Source organism: Balaenoptera musculus, chromosome 3 (assembly GCF_009873245.2).
Source record: "Balaenoptera musculus isolate JJ_BM4_2016_0621 chromosome 3, mBalMus1.pri.v3, whole genome shotgun sequence".
NCBI lineage: Eukaryota > Metazoa > Chordata > Mammalia > Artiodactyla > Balaenopteridae > Balaenoptera > Balaenoptera musculus.
Genome location: NC_045787.1, coordinates 55838608 through 55851450, shown reverse-complemented (window position 1 = coordinate 55851450; position 12843 = coordinate 55838608). Strand labels below are relative to the sequence as shown.

The window sequence follows — 12843 nt, the reverse complement described above, 5'->3', positions numbered from 1 at the left end:
TCCAAACTACGCCAAAAGAGCTTACTTACCAAATTCCATACTAAGCAATTTTCCCTGTTTATTAACAATAAAAATTAAGAATTGTTTTTTTTTTTTTTTGCAAACAGCAGACTTAAGTTTCCTAAACAATTAACTTCGTCTTAAAATAAGAGATAAAACGGTTATTTCTGATCGGGTGAATTTGTTTCCCTTATTGGATGCAGCAAGAGCTCTCCATTTGACCACAGTTTAGGGCACTACAGAAAGTACACACAGTAGAGGTTTTGCTTCTTCTCTTAAGTCTTTCTGCCTCTAAATCCGTAGTAATAGGACCAGCAAACTCGGTAAAGACTTGGTAACTGAGCAGACCGTCTTGAGGCAAAGATTTAAAAAGAAAATCTCACTCGGGAGGCAGGGAGCTCGCAACAGGTGTTGGCACGAACAGCCCCGGGGTGAGAGGCCTGAGACCCCTCACTTCTTGGTTTCCAGCCCTTCCGGGCAAGGGCCTGGCAGAAACCCCAGGCCCAACACCCCAGGCGGTTCAAACCCCGCGCCAGCTCCACCCCACTCAGGCCGCCGATCTCCGCCGCGCATGCAGCGCTCTGCCCGCCGCCCCCTCCGCGCATTGTGTGGGCCGGGGCGTCGGTCGGGGGTCCGCGCCGGCACCCGGCTGCTCCGCTCTCCACCCCCTCAGCCGGTCAGCGGCGGGCGGGGACGTGACGAGCGGCCGGCTCACATGTCGCGATCCCGGGCGGCGGCCAGGAGCCCCCAGCCTCCCGCGGGCCGGAAACCGGCGGGCGCTGCGGCGCTCCGAAACGGAGGCACGAGGGCCGCGTGCGCGAGGCGGCGGGCAGGGGCGGCGGCGGCGGGCGGACGAAGGGCGGAGGGATCCGGGGAGCGGGAGGAGGGGGAGGGGCGGCGGGAGCCACCCGGCCGCCGAGAGCGGGCCCCGCGCGGGGCAAGCTGCGCGGGCGGCGGCGAGGCCTCGGAAAGGATACTTGTTGCACGGTTCTCTGGATGGTGGTGTCGGGGGACTGGGACTCCTTCAGCAGCTGCAGGATTTGCTGAAGCCCTTGCTCGTCAGGTTTCCACTCATACTCCATCTTGGTTTGCTGCAAATAAAGCCAGACACAGGAAGAGACGGAGCAAATGTTACTCCCCGTGCACAGGCCCGAGGGCTTCCCGCGCCAAGCACCCCCCTCCTCCCCGCCAGAACGACCCCTGCGCTCCCCGGACGCCTCGGACCTGCCTGGGGCGCCCCGAAAGAAGTCTCGGACGGTGAAACCCAGGGAAACTGATCCTAGCAGCTCGGCCGCCAATGTCTGCTGCTGCTGCCGCCGCGGCCGCCGAGCGCAAGGAGCCGACCAGACTGAGTCACCGCGAATTTGCAATCTGGCCCCTAGATCCGCTCACGGGAGCCCCCTGGGTCCTAGTGCCACGCAGTTTTCTCCAACCCAACTCTAGTTCCATCCAGATTATTACTGATTTAAGGGCTAATCAAAAATCAAGTCCTTATCAAAATCCCTGCGAAACACCTGAAGAGATCTGATTTTGGGTTTCAGTCATTTTAAGTTAACATGGTTAGTGATTAAGAATGACTGTAATAAGGACGAAAGCCTGGTAATTCCCCTGACAGCTCAACAATACTTAAAGAGAAGAAATAAAAATGTTTACATTTCAGTTTGATATATAAAGCACTAAATACTAATATTTAGTCTAAAATATTAAAGATGCATTGCAATCACAACCCACACTTCGATAAACACTACATGTTGCATTTACATTTGCATAATTTGACCGAAAAAATGCATCCTTTCATAAACTTCAACTTTTGAACTCTTTACGTGAAATAAACTCCACCTGAAATAACCGCATTTCACAACTAATGACTTCGGGCTGAAGAAAAACAAGAAAAATAACGCAATTTTACAACTGGATAGTGTTTAATTCTATTAACGTGTTTTCACATACATTTTCTCATTTTATTATCACTCCGACCGGAGGAAGTATTATTTGCCCCCATGTGGCAACTATAGAGCAAAAAGATCAGAGGAAATTACAACAGTTAATTAGTTAAGATTGGGAGGAGAATATAGGTTTCTTAAACTACCATGAGTTGCATCTGCTACAATCAATGGAAACTACCTTATCGATGACAGTTCCTTTAAAACTAAATGCTTAAACAAAAACAAAACTTAAGTATCAGGCATGAATTATTGTAAAAATCAAACTGAATTTGCTGAAGGAGAGGATTTTTTTTCATATGGATCTACTACTACTTGATGGTTTGACAGCTGAATTTAGTCCCTTCCTAGCAGGGGTTAAAAAAAATTACCTGACCTTACAGTACCTCTCTAGTTAGCAGTGTTTTTCTATTTTTAAAAAACCTTTTCCTCTCTCCTTCTTCACCTTTATTTTCCGCTTAATATCCTGTAGTCTGGCTTTGCTCACCAAATTCTATCAACTTCCTAAATGACCCAACCCCCAAACAAAACCCCCCAAAACAAAAATGATATCTGGACATAATATCTATTAATAATACTGTAGTGTTTTTATGCCAGTCTTCATTCTGTGTGTTTATATATTTTATAATAATGGGATTGTCTTGTTTCTTGGCCAATTCCATATATCATTAAATATTAAAAGTATTTTTTTAAAAAGTATTCCATTGTATTGACGTGCCATAATTTTAATAAACTTTTAATTGATATTATACAATAACCTGTACAAATCATAAGCATACAACTAGATGGATTTTTATAAAATGAATACCTGTGAATACCTGTGTGACCAACATCCACATCAAGATAAAGATCATTACCAGTACCAAGGTTTCTCTTGTACCCATTCTCAGTCATCAACCCATGCCATAATCCCTATTATAATTTCTATCACTATAGACCTCTCCCCTTTCCCTCTTGACTTTTTTACTTCAGAAACTTCAAAAAAACTTTACAAAAACAATATTACAACAAATCAAACAACATGGTTGTACAAAATAGTTAATTCAATTCCATCACTAAGCTTACCTCCCTGACAGAATCAGTTTCAACAGTTTGATATGAATCCTTCTACACCTTTCTCTATTCTCAAACATACACATAGTTCTGGTTTGTTTTTTAGGATCATGCCACATACTACACTCTATTAACTAAAAACTTTAAAACACATAATATTGCATGGCCATCATTCCAGGCCACTACATATAGATTTAACTTTTCACTTTTTAATAGATGCACATTGGTCTTTAGAATGGATAGAACATAACTTGTTCAACTATTTCCTGATTGGCTTCCAGGTTGCTTCTACTTTTTTGTGACTACAAACAACACGGCAAAAAACATTCTTGTACTAATGTCCCCCTAGCCAGTAATGGCAACCCAGTGTGATTATTAGGCCAAAAGTATGTGTATTTAAACATTTCTAATAGTTATTACCAGGTTACTTTCCAAAAACAGCTGAAATCCACACTCACCAATAATATGTTTCCCATATATCCACCAGCACGTTCTTTTAATTTTGGTTAATCTAATGGGTGAACATTTAAAATTTCTCCTGTTCCTGGACGGGGGAGGGAGTGGGTGAAGAGGGGGTGAGGAACCTTAAAGTCTGAGCCTTAGTTATGAGTTGAGCTGCTACCATGCATATCCCACCTGTTGAGGTGACAACTGGATACCTACTTAACTCCTTAGCTGCCTTTCTGAAAAAGAAACTAATGCCAGGGGCCAACAGCAGCCAAGTCCAAAAGATACCTTCATCATACCTATCCCGAGGATGGCTGCCCCATATCATTACCATGCTTCCTTCTTTATCCCTGCATCAAATCAACAGAATTCTTTTTCTTTTTGAATAGCTTAGTATTAAGAACATTTAATGTGATCAGCCTATGATGATGAGATAGGAAGAACTGAGATAAACTGTTCCCTCACACCTTACTCAAGTTATCTGGAACAAAAGGCTCTCAAAAATATTTGATTGTTAATTGCTTGATAAGAGATCTCAGGCCACTCTGAACTTCTATACCACATTTTTTAATTGTGGTAAAATATACATAATATAAAATTTAGCATTTTAACCATTTAAAGTGTACAGTTCAGTGGCATTAAGTACATTTTCATTGTTGTACAACCATTGCCACCTCTATCTCCAGAACTTACCAAATTTTCATAGCCATTAAAATTAGGAAGAATCTTATCCTAGGGTAGCCAGAGATATCGCAGGGTTATTTAGATAATGTCTGAAGTACTTCAAGCTAACCAAGCACACCAGAATTATGAGGTAGAAATCGTTTATTTAAACAGTAAACTACATCTATATTAATTAAATAGAATATCAAGATTAATATTAAATTTTCTTAAAATAGTTACTATTCTTTTTGCACACTGAAGACTCAGAAATGTTTCAGAAAAGGGAAATAGTACTTCAAATTTTTCTCTTTTAGAGTACACAAATCACGCTGATTGGCCCATGACATTCAATGGTAAGTCCCCGCTCCCCCACAAAAGGCATTTCAATAAGCCAAGACAGTTATTTGAACTATCTATACAGAAGCTGGCACCAGAATAAAAAGCTTGCAAGAGGTAAGTTACTGTAAGATAACATCTTGGCCTTCAGAAGACTAAAACTTACTCTAGTCCTAAACTGTTAAGAACTTGAATTTACATTAAAAATTTGAATTTACTAGAGTTTATGAGAGGTAAAGAAGCCAGACTGGTTGAAAAAGTAAACATAAGGCAGACAGAAGGGCTGGACTCAACCAACCTAAATTTAAATCCTAGTTCTTTCACTTAGTAGCAGTGAAAACCTGCGCAAGTTAATTAATCTCTCTGAGCCTCAGTTTCCCAACTATAAAATGAGAACATACTGACTCTGTAATAGGATTATAGATACTTGCCTGGCATACAGTATGGTTTGAAATTTAGTGGCTTTGTTTGTTACATCCATCAATGATTTTCTGCTGCCTGCAAGATGAAATCTAACTTCTTTTTCATGGAAGAGGCTCTTCATGATCTGGTCCATCACCTCCAGGGACAGCTTTATCTCTTACAACTCAACCTCCAACTTTTATGCTCCAGCAATACCAGCTGCGCCTCTCATACCTCTGAGCCTTTGAATAGGGACTTCCTGTCTGGAGTGAACTCTTTAAATATGACCATTTGGCAAACTCCATCTCACTCTTCAGATATATGCTCCTCTACTCAGTTTCCCAGTATTTACTGAGAGTCTTCCTTGGCACTATGATTGGTACTGGATACTATTTCTCTTCTGTAACATTATTGTAGGACCTTCCCACAAGACTTAAGTATTTTTTTCATTACAAATCTATAGTTTATGGCTATTTCCTTTTCACAAACTGTCATATTATAATTATTTCCAGGTCTGTCTTAGCAACACATCATGTGTTGGGAGCAGTGACAGTATCTTTTTGCCCCTTTGAATCACTCTAGCAGAGTGATTCAGTAAGTATTTGCTGAATAAATACTATTGTTGCTCATTACTCAAATACTATTATTGTCCATTAATTCAACTGAATAAATATTAAGCTGAGCAACTACCATGTAGTCAGTGAGCATTAGAGATTCAAAGGTAAGTAAAATACTGTTCTTGCCCTAAGTTCTCATTTAGTGACAGAGACACATGCACTATCTATGAATGAAGTATGCGATTGAAGTGCAATAGGAAAAAAAAGAAAATATTCTGCCAGGAAGAAAGATGTGCTTTTCTCCCATATGCTTCAGAGTCTTTCTTCTCTCCTAATTTCAATTAAATTCAAACAAATATTTACTGAGCAGTCAAATGTTTCCACCTATATGGTGAATCACCATGAATGTGATAAATGTTGCCATCAGTGACATGATTTCCCAAAATGGTGAACAATTCTTCGCAGAGTCCCACGCAAAACAAGGTACAATCTTCCTTCAATAATACAGTAGTTTTATTCCTGGAAAACTCAACATTTAATTAAAATTCTGCAAAAACTTCCATGTGTATATGTGAAACTAAGTTAGGCTCTAGGCTCTGACAGCTATGAACAGATTTTTTTCACCTATGTAACTCCCTAATGGGACATTCAAAAGTCATTCAGGGCTCCAGACAGTTCTTAATGATGAACATCTAGGACCCCTCAGCTCCACCTACTAAGTGGCAAGAGCACCTCCCAATTACTAGGACATTCCCCTCCCCCCTCAGAGAGTGGCACTGCCTCAGTGGAGAATGACTATGGTAGGGGATAGTACCAGGGGCTGTGGGGACATTATGCTAACCCAGTTAAGAGGTCAGGAAAGGACTTCCTTGAGGAAGTGACTTTTTTACCTGAGATCTAATAGGACTTACTAAAAAGTGAAAGTGAGAGGAAGGTAGGGTTAGGAAGACCTCACAGACTATGTTAGGAAGTTTGACTCAAACCCATGACTCAAACCCAACTAACCTGGTTCCAGGGTCCAGTCTCTAAGCCCCTGATAAACTGCCTTTTAAACAGAAACATCAATTTCTGTAAACTGGGAAACTAATCATAAAGAAAACCATTTGTATACTAAAGAAATAACATGTATTTGATACCTTTGTAGTGAGGTAGAGAAGTAAAAATCGTATTTCACTATTATAAAAATTATAATAGATCTAAAAAAGCAGTATGTATACAGTGTGAAAATATAATAAAAATGAGATATTTCAATAGCATTGAGTAAATGAGTTCAAAACATTCTAAATCTGATCTTCACAACATCCCTTTCTTGTAAGTAGGTGGCAAGTATTATCTTCATTTGACAAGCAGATAAATCAAAATACAGCTTAAGTCATCTGCTGAATCACTTGCTGAATGTGAATCAGATCTTCCAAAATAAAATGTCTCTTACACTGGTTTTTTACAAAAAGATGTTATGATGAACAAGAAAGAAAAAAAATCAGAGATGCCTAGAGGGCTAAAAAGAGCATGCTATTTTTTAAAAAGTTATTTAATAAAACTTTTATAAGAAATTGAACCAAAATTCAGGTATGAAGGGAAAGAAGGGAAAGTCTAAAGGCAAATGATTATTAGTAACTTTTTTAAAATGAGGTTTTTTTAATGTCAAAGAATGAAAATGTCGACAGGCTTGCTAAATAATAGATATCAGTAGAACTAGAAGGTTCTTCAAGAGATTCTATAAAGTAATCAGAGATTAAGGATCAAAAAAAAGAGGAAAAAGCAAAAGCAACCATTGAGCCCAAGCTACTTGAGGAAATGAGCTCAACTAGATTGAAGGGCAGGGACCATAGCATACGGACCCTCTGATGTTACATGGTGCTAGACACATAGCAGGTTTTAAATTGTTCTTGACTGATTAGGGTGATGGATCTCATTCACCACTTGGAAGAATTATGCTAAGAGGTTAAAATTACAATCCTCTGGCATTACAATTTGTCATCTAAGAGCTGAAAGATTTACAGAAAAAAAAAGAAAATGAAAAATAAGTACTATGGAAAATTTAAATAAATGTATTCTTAGAGTGCCCTTTCAGGAAGACCTCTGAAGACGACTAGTCATGTGACTCAAGTGCTAAAGTTTACAAACAAACATTTTTTAAAAAAGGCTAGTATCAAAATGAGCAGGTTACAAGAAGGAAAACTAGATCTCAAAACTCACTCCAATCTACAATCAGGTACTTCCTATATAATTCAGTTCATTAAATATTCACAGCAGCACTATGAGGTAGATATTAACTCTACTTTATATTAACTGAGGTTCAAAGAGGTTAAGTAGCTTGCCCAGCCAGTATGTGGCAGATTGGGCATTCAAAACCACATCTGTGTAATTCCAAAGTCTGGACTGTGTCTAGTAAAAAAAGCAACCCTGTTAGCATTTATGGAGCACTTCTATGTGCCAGTTATTATACTAAGTGATTTAAATGCATGATCTCACTTAATTCCATGAGTAGGGACTACTATTACCTCCATTTTATAGAAGAGTAACAGGCTTAAGAAAAGTTGAGTAATGTGTCCAAGGTCACAGAAATAGTAAAGAACAAAGGCAGGACTCAAGCTCAGATGCACCCAACTCCAGAGCCTGTGCACTGATTCATGCTGCCATATTATTCTCATTCTGCCACTTCCACGAACATGTGACTAATCCTTAACAGAACTCTTGGGTAGAGTTCATGGGTAGGCTTATCTTTTTCTTTCTATTCCATGCATCACCAAGAACTCAAAAGCTCTCTTATTTAAGGGTCTTTCATTAGTTCAGGTGGGATAACGGCACTTTGCTTTTCAGAATTCAAACTACTTATTGTACATCAAAATAAAAAGCTGATAGGAGTAATACTTCCCATATATTTAACTTTTGGTCATATAATTTTCATCATCAAAACACCAATTCTCTGTTGATTTCTAAGACAGCTTTAACTGTTTTAACTCTTTAATATCACAATTGGTCTCACTCTCCATGTACGTTAAGCTATGTAAACCAGTGGTTCTCAGCCCTGACTGGGCATTATACTCATTAGGGCCTTTAAAATAATATGATGCCTGTTCCCTATGACCCCCACTGACTCAATGTAGGAGTGGAGCCTAGGCACCTGGGCATGGGTATGTTTAAACAACTCCCAGGTGGTTCTAATATACAGCCAGTTGAGACTCTTTGTATTAACTCAATAAATCTGCTCCTGGCAATTTTCATGAGTTTCTTACTCTAATGAGCAGCAGTGTCCTAGCTGTACCAGAAATGACAGAAAATAGAAGAAAGTGGAAGCGAATGCAGACTGTACTGATTAACATGGAAATATTCTAACTGCTAGAAAAATGTCTTTGATGAAAACCAAAACATAAGAACATGTTGTTTAAAGTCACATCATAATTTGTACTACTTGGTAAGGACTGCATGTGTTGGAAGCTATTAAGTACAATGGTCATTTACTTCATTATTTATCAGTGACAGAGGCTGGGTAAGGAGTTGCACTTAGGTTCTTAGAAATGGAAACTTGGGAAAAGTCAAGATACGGGGGAACAACAAAAGTTGTTATATAAATTAAATATGTTAAGTAAATTATAAATAAAACATACTAGACAATTATGGTCCTTGACCAGCCAAATACAATTTAAATTCATATATCAAATCAACTTATCTTGCAAGTAATAACCACATCTTTCTTCAGATGGCAATATTAAGACATTCATAAAATTGAAAGAAAACCTTTCTAAATAATAAGCCCACACATTAAATACAAATATACAAAATAAGTAAATTAGGTCCCTGATTCTTTTAGCATTGTAGCTTCATTAAAGAGCTTTACTAGAGATCTTCCCAATGCTACATTCAACTGACTATCCTCATTGAATATGTCAACCATACTCTTAACACAGTTGTCATTTCCGTGACATTGATTTAAGAAAAAATCCTCTTTTATTAACATGATTGTAAATTCCATTTCAGAATGTAAATTCCATTTCAGAATGTTCGCTGATCATTGCCTAGTGATTTCAGGTAAACACAGTGCTTAATAATTTTCAAAGTACTGTCACACTTTGTCTATAATTTTCAAAACTAAACTGTGAGTTGAGGAAACAGTTTCAGTTATGTTAAGCAACTTGCCGAAAGTCAGTTGGTTAGTAAATGTTAAGACTTGGGTTAGATTGCTGAAAACTTCTCAAACTTGGGGAGAGAAATGAACATCCAGATCTCAAATAGGTTAAACCCAAAAAAGGGCTACGTCAAGAATTTATAATTGTCTTAAGTCAAAAACAGAGAATTTTGAAAGCAGCAAGAGAAAAGCAACTCTTCACATAAAAGGGAGCCCCCATAAGACTATGAGCAGGTTTCTCAATGGAAACTTTGCAGGCCAGGAAAGAGTGGAATGACATATTCAAAATAGTGGGGAAAAAAACCCACCAAAACTTGTCAGCCAAGAATACTATACCCAGCAAAGCTGTCCTTCAGAAATGAAGGAGAGGGACTTCCCTGGTGGCACAGTGGTTAAGACTCTGCACTCCCAATACAGGGGGCCCGGGTTCAATCCCTGGTCTGGGAACTAGATCCCACATGCATGCCACAACTAAGCGTTCTCATGCTGCAACTAAGAGTTCTCATGCCACAACTAAGGATCCGGTGAGCCTCAACTAAGGAGCCCATGTGCCTCAACTAAGGAACCGGCAAGCCACAACTAAGGAGCCCTTGAGCCACAACTAAGAAGCTCGCCTGATGCAACTAAGGAGCCTGCGAGCCACAAGTAAGGAGCCTGCCTGACACAACTAAGACCCGATGCAACCAAATAAATAAATAAATATTAAAAAAAAAGAAAGGAAAAAGAAATTAAGGAGCGATAACGACATTCCCAAACAAAAGCTGAGGGATTTCATCACCACTAGATCTGCCTTACAAGAAATGATAGAAGAACATTTTTCAAGTTGTAAAGTAAAAGAATGCTAATTAACATCCTAAAACCATATAAATGTATAAAACCTACTGGTAATGGTAAATATATTATGAAACACAGATTCTTTGACATTGTAATGGTTGTATTTAATTCACTTACAACTCTAGTTTAAAAGTTTAAAAAAAAAGTATTAAAAATAACCATAGCTACAATACTTTGATAATGGATAAGCAGTAAAAAAATATGGATACTGTAACATCAATAACCTAAAATGTGATAGGGAGAGAAGTAGAAGTATAAAGTTTCTGTATGTTCTTGAAGTTGTTATCAGCTTAAAATAGGATGTTATAAGATATTTTATGTAAGCCTCATAGTTACCACAAAGGAAAAATCTGTAGTAAATGCACAAAAGATTATGATAAAGGATTCAAAGTATAACACTACAAAAAGTCATCAAATCACAAAGACAGCAAGAAAGGGTCAAAGGATCTACAAAACAGAAAACAATTATCAAAATGGCAACAGTGAGTCATTACCTATCAATAATTACCTTAAATGTAAATAGATTAAATTCTCCAATCAAAAGACAAAGAATGTTGGAAGAAATTAAAAAAAAAAAAGATACAACATGCTGCCTAAAAGAGACTCACTTTATCTTTATGGACACACATAGATTGAAGAGTGAAGGGATGGAAAAGATATTTCAAGCAAATGGTAACCAAAAGAAAGCAGGTGTAGCTATACTTATAGCAGACAAAATAGACTTTAAACTAAAAATGGTCTAAAGAGACAAAGAAGTTCATCATATTATGATAAGGGAATCAATCCATCAAAAAGATATAACAATTGTAAACATTTATGTATCCAGCATTAAAGCACCTAAATATATAAAGCATATATATAATACCAGAACTAAAAGGAAAAATAAACAGCAATACAATAATACCTGGGGAGTTTAATACTCCACTCTTACAGAGAATCGATGAGGAGACACTGGACTTGAATAACACTAGAGACTAAATGGACATAACAAACACATACAGAACATTCCACCCAACAGCAACAGAACACACATTCTTCTCAAGTGCACACGGAACACATTCTAGGTTAGATCATATGTTAGGCGACGAAGTAAGTCTCAACAAATTCAAGACAGACGTTATATCAAGTATCTTTTCTGATCACAATGGTATGAAACTAGAAATCAGTAACGGGGAAAGCTGGAAAATTCACAAATACATGGAAATGAACACATTCCTGAACAACCAATGGATCAAAAAAGAAACTAAAAAAGGAATAAAAATATATCTTGAGACAAACTGAAATGGAAACACAACATACCAAAACTTATGAGATGCAGCAAAAGCAGCTCTAAGAGGAAAGTTTACAGCCATAACCACATACATCAAGAAAAATAAAGATATCAAATAAACAACTTTAGCTTATACCTCAAGGAAATAGGAAAAAGAAGAACAAACTAATCCCAAGTTTAGCAGAAGGGAGGAAATAACAAAAATTAAAGCAGAAATAAAGGAAATAGTGAAAAAGAAAATAATAGAGAAGATCAACAAAATCAAGAGTTGGTTCTTTGAAAAGATAAACAAAATTGACAAAAACCTTTAGCTAGCCTAACCAAGAGAGAACTCAAAATTATAAATGAAAGAGGAGACATTACAACTGATACCACAGAAATACAAAGGATCACAAGAGATCACTATAATACACCAATAAATTGGACAAACTAGAAGAAATAGAAAAATTACTAGAAACATATGATGTACCAAACTGAATCATGAAGAAATAGAAAATCTGAACAGACCAATAATGATAAAGAAGATTGATCAGATTGAATCCCAACAAAGAATAGCTCAGGACCAGATGGTTTCACTGGTGAATTCTACCAAACATTTAAAAAAGAATTAATATCAATTCTATAACTCTTACAAAAAAATGAAGAGGAGGGAACACTTCCAAATGCATTTTATGAGGTAACAGCATTTTCCTGATAGCAAAGTCAAGTTAGGACACTAGAAGAAAACTACAAGCCAGTATCTCTGATGGATAAAGATGAAAAAAATCTCAACAAATTACTGGCAAACCAAACTCAACAGCACATTCAAAAGATCATACACCATAATCAAGTGAGAGTAATCCTTGGGATGAAAGGATGATTCAACACACACAAATCAATCTATGTGATACATCACATTAACAAAATGAAAGATATGAATCATATGATCATGTCAACAGAGGCAGAAAAAACATACAAAATTCAGTAACTATTCATGATAAAAACTCTCAACAAACTTGGTATAGAAGAAACATACCTCAACATAAAAAAGGCCATATACGGCAAACCCATAGGAAGCATCATACTCAATGGTAAAAGGTTGAAAACTTTTCCTGTAAGATCAGGAATAAGATAAGGGTGCCCATTCTCACTACTACGATTAACCACAATACCAAGTAACAACGCAAGATAAAAGTACTAAAAGGCATCCAAATTAGAAAAGAAGTAAAA

General features: G+C 37.7%; 1 protein-coding gene across 4 annotated transcripts in view; it reads right to left on the bottom strand.

Annotated features, from left to right (window-relative positions):
* Positions 1-12843, bottom strand: part of TNPO1 (transportin 1) — an 87411-nt gene that overhangs the window by 56457 nt on the left and 18111 nt on the right. Inside the window, exons 1-2 of one of the 4 annotated variants that reach the window (XM_036845793.1) lie at positions 1225-1349; positions 978-1091 (exon numbers count right to left, since the gene is read on the bottom strand). In XM_036845793.1, the coding sequence (XP_036701688.1) occupies positions 978-1082 (105 nt within the window). In that variant the 5' untranslated portion in view covers positions 1083-1091; positions 1225-1349. Of the gene's footprint in view, positions 1-383; positions 723-977; positions 1092-1224; positions 1350-12843 lie in introns of those variants that run through there. The other 3 variants (XM_036845794.1, XM_036845792.1, XM_036845791.1) reach the window with 3 other exon arrangements.